Source organism: Atta colombica, unplaced genomic scaffold (genome assembly GCF_001594045.1).
Source record: "Atta colombica isolate Treedump-2 unplaced genomic scaffold, Acol1.0 scaffold9, whole genome shotgun sequence".
Lineage (NCBI taxonomy): Eukaryota > Metazoa > Arthropoda > Insecta > Hymenoptera > Formicidae > Atta > Atta colombica.
The window spans coordinates 1,756,447-1,761,141 of record NW_017259583.1 but is presented as its reverse complement, the minus strand read 5'-3'; the positions used below and the strand labels follow the sequence as shown (position 1 = coordinate 1,761,141).

Genomic DNA, 4,695 nt, shown 5'->3' with positions numbered 1-4,695 from the left:
ATCATCATATGATGCTGAGAACATTGTTTTCCAAGTGGAGACGTTTAAAAAATTTGAAGGTCACCGTTATTTTAAAAAATGGAACCATGCATCTACTATGTGATTGTAGACGTTCGCAAGACAGTTTCAAATGGTTCAAATAAACAATAAGAATTACTCAATATCATAGACATGAAAAAGGTTGAAAAATAAAAATTCATCGTGAATGTTTCTGAAACACAATACTTGTGATTTTGTTAATTTGCGTTACTTGCGAATTCTAAAATGTTATTATTAATATTTATTTATTAATAATGTAATGAATTGACAAAACCTAGCAAGCCAATCAAAATTGATTGTCGTATGGTGTGACTTTTATTATAGAATCTCACAAAATCATTGAGTTTTTTTAAATTCTCTAATGTTTAAGATTTTATAGAAAAAATATTGTCATTAAAAAATATAAAAAGTGTTTAATTAAAAAAGTTAATAAATTAAAGTTTAAACATAACTAATAAATTAAATTAATGCATTTAAAATTAACTAAGTTAAGTTAAAAGTTATTAACTTTGTAACTTTTTTTTAATTTTTAATGTTTTAACTAGTTACTATTTAATCCTGTTTATGCAGCTATGCAAATTTGTGTGTACCCTAAAAATTTGTGTACCCATGGTACATACAAAACGTAAGGCAGTAATACGTAAGCAGTAAGCAAATTGGCTAATCACAGTAAGATCAAATCCAACGTTAAGGTCACGACACACAAACAACTTAAGGCAGTAAGGCAGTAACGTATAAGCAGTAAGGAAATCAATATATTGGATTGATTACTGCTTATATTATAGCAGTCCTTACGGATTCTGCTGTGATTAATTAATTTCCTTACTATTCACATTTTTGTTTAAGTTTTTTGTGTGCCATAAGCCTTATGATTTCCTTACTGCTTATATTTTATTGTCTTACATTTTTGTATGAGCCACGGACTTAAGCGCTGATTTTGCAAAAATAATCAACAGAAATAAGAGGTAACTTGGAGACGTGTGTGTGTGTGTGTGTGTGTGTGTGTATATATATATATATATAAGACAGGCGGCGCCGCGGCAGTCAATCTGTTTTCTTTAAAACTTTAAAAAGTTGCGTAACTCTATCCGTTCGTAATACCAGAATACATCTACAGTGCGAAGCAGCGTTAAAGTGTAAGAAATTAAGACTCGTGCAAGAAATGTTAAAATAAAGATTTTATTTTCTAAAAGAAAAGAAATTTATTTTTTCTTAAAACAAACCTAGTGTAGCGAGTGTATTTGCTTAATTTGTCTCCTGGTATTCTTTGGATTTCAAACTCGATTAATGGCATAACAAATAATTACGAAGCGATGTTTGAAAAAACATTTTAAAGCTTAAAACTGTAACTTTCGAATGCTTCAAATCATGTTTCTATATAAAAATTTTAAGATAAAATTTAAGATATATCTATTTGTTTCCCTATATTTTGTTGAGTAATGCATGTACAAATACACCTTAAAAAAATCTCACGGTTATATTCAATGTATAATTTATATTGCTTAAAAGATCATTATTCATCATACAGTCGTTGGGTAATAATGTTAGAGAGATATCATTTTATCATTTAAAGTGCGATAGTATTACTTGATAGTGACTAGTAGAACATCCAATGTCAGTAGCAATTGAGAACTCAATGTGTATGTAACTCACTCTGTGATACACTTTCCAAACACAACATTCACGCATTGTGAAAATGAAAGTGTGATTTTTTTGTTATACGTTTATAATCAGCAATAAGAAATCAATTACGCATAAAATCAAAGTGTAAAGCTATAATCGGTAATATATGATTGATAAGGTGTATTCAACGCACGGTGCTTCACAACTATCGTACTTCTTCTTAAGAACATACATATTCTTAAGATAATTTTGAAACGAAAATCCTAATGCAAAAAATAGCGGGGCTACAATAGTTTTTGCATTATAATTGGTTAAAGATAGAGTGTAATTCGAAAACTATTATAGTCTCGATATTTTTATATTAGGATTTTCGTCTTAGAATATTCAAAAAAAATCTAGAAATAACAATAGAGGCTATAAAAGTAAAATGATTTTTTGACTTATAAATATTTAAAGTTAGGTTATAATTCAAAAAATGATTGTGTGTTGATGTAGTCTCGATATTTTCGTGTTAGGATTTTCTAAAAATTATTTCAAGAATATGTTCTTAAGAGGAAGTACAATGTGAGATATTCACATACATTCACTTACAGTGTAAAAGCCAATTCTTCATCTAATCATTGAACAAGCTAATTTTATGAAGTGTTTAGCAAGATGCTGGAAGTAAACGATAAAGATGCAGCGAGGATGTTGAACAGCGATTGCAAGATCCATGTGCAGGAATCGGAAAAATTATTAGACCTTGAGAAGTTGCGGAATTCGCAAATATACATCGAATTCGATGATCTCTGTTATTCTGTTCACCGCAATCACAAAGGCAAGCTCATTTCATATCAATATCCTACATATCAATAAAAGTAGGGATTCTTCTGCGTTCTCTAATATATAAATTAGATTTGTTTTTATCGTTGCATTAAATTGCATTAGAATTTTCGTTGACTTTCACTAAATTTTAAACATATATATAGCTATTTTACTTACATACATAGCTATTTTTTTAAGTGTATATAGTTTAGTTATAAAAAACAAATTTATTTATTCGCGATATATATCTTTTGACATTTTCAGATAGTTGTGCATTGGTATAATTTTTAACGATAACAACAAATTAGTATGAGTACATATCGTGATATATGTCGCGTAAATATATAGTTGCTTTACTTTATACACACACACACACACACACACACACACACACACAGAGGGTGTTTCAGAAATAAGATCGGAGCATTGGGGGCGGAGAATGGGTCAAGGGGAGTAAAAAATTAAAAAATAAAAAATAAAAATCTGATACCATTTTTGAAATATTCGCTGTAGTTTTCGAATTAAAAAAGGAAATGTCTAAGCCAATGTGCGGTGAAGCCGCGCCGCGTGAATTTGTAGGTTCATACTCGATAGCGGTGGCGGCGGCGGCGCGCAAGGAGGGGAAAGATAGCTCCATCGCTTGGTAGTCTTATAGAATCCTTCCCCCTCCTATTATTATTTATTAACACACACTTTAAGATAGTTATCTATTAAAATAAGGATTGTATATAATATATTAATAATTTTGAATATAACGATTATTTATTCATTGTTATTTTAATTTTTATAATCTATTTTATTAATTTGATAACAGAATGTGTACTGGTACATTTTTATTTAATGACTTATTATGTTAATATCATTATGTTTTTATCATTATGGACTTATTGCGACTGTTATAATGGAAGAATATAACCGATAATATTATGAGAACGAAAAGCATTGCATTTTGCGGAAAATAGATAGAATAAATACTATCTACTTTTTGCGTAACTATAAATTATATAATTTTAAACGTTTTATTAATTTTGTCAAATTTGCGTTTAATTTCTTTACACTGAGGATGACACCTAATAATAGAGTCGAAACGTATGTTCTAAGAATTTGAAATACATAAAAATCTGGTTTATAGCTCCTTCTTATTATTTATTGTTTATTATTTTGAGTCATTATAAGATTATTTTTATTTGTATATATTCTGTAATATTTGTATATATTCTTAAAATCTTTTTGAATTAATTTTGACTAGATTATGTTAATTCATAAAGAATTCAAGAAAATAAATACGAGTTCAATTAGTTGAATTAATTCTGCTAGATGGGACGCTTAAACAAATTTCAATAATAATAAGCTATTATACATATCATAATTCTTTTGATGAAAGTAACGGAATTTTACATTGAACTATATACTATATTAAATGTACCTAATATTTAATAGCATGTACAAATAAAATTAATACATCTTTATTTATTAATTTTCTTAATATAAAAAATTAATGTTGATGTTACGATTAGATCACGCCTCGTAGAAAGCTCTATATATTATATTCTATAAATTATAAAATTACAAATATTTTTTAAAAGAAGTATAATATAAATTAATTAAAAATAATGAACTATTGAGTGAAAAAGAAATAATTTATCTTTTGTAATTTATTTTTTATCATAAAGGCGCAAATATTAGCAATTTACAATCCGTAAATATAAAATCTGTTAAATTATCATCTGATAGATTATAAAAGATACTTTTTATAGAAGATACTTCAGTTTGTATTTTCAAAGTTTTATTTTTAACTTTTAATTAAGAAATATAATAAAATAATTATGGCAAACACAGTAATGGCGATCTGTTCTATATATATTGTATTATTTTTTAGAATATTTTTCTAACCTAAGAAACGCAATATGTAACTGTCAAAAGATTATAGTTTACTTAATGAATATATTTCTTATTTTCGATTGGAATTATATAATAGATTACATTTATCTTTGTAATTTAACTTCTGCAATTATTCTGTATCATAAAATTATATATATATGATATTATGTACTAGTATACATTAAAATATAATACATAAAAATATGAAAAAAAATATCCAATAAAAAATTTTTCATGCATGAATATGTACAAACATGAATGTGTATAAACATACATATTAGATGTACAACTTTGCTTCCGCCGTTTTCCTATAGATGACTTTAGCGATAAGTGGTGGTCAAAATAAAT

At 26.9% G+C, this 4,695-nt stretch overlaps 1 protein-coding gene across 3 annotated transcripts in view; it reads left to right on the top strand.

Annotated features, from left to right (window-relative positions):
- Positions 1-1,135: 1,135 nt before the first annotated feature.
- The window catches only part of LOC108693418 (ATP-binding cassette sub-family G member 4-like), a 14,726-nt gene continuing 11,166 nt past the window's right edge, over positions 1,136-4,695 (top strand). Inside the window, exons 1-2 of one of the 3 annotated variants that reach the window (XM_018202343.1) lie at positions 1,136-1,175; positions 2,306-2,479. In XM_018202343.1, the coding sequence (XP_018057832.1) occupies positions 2,317-2,479 (163 nt within the window). In that variant the 5' untranslated portion in view covers positions 1,136-1,175; positions 2,306-2,316. Of the gene's footprint in view, positions 1,176-1,677; positions 1,822-2,305; positions 2,480-4,695 lie in introns of those variants that run through there. The other 2 variants (XM_018202342.1, XM_018202341.1) reach the window with 2 other exon arrangements.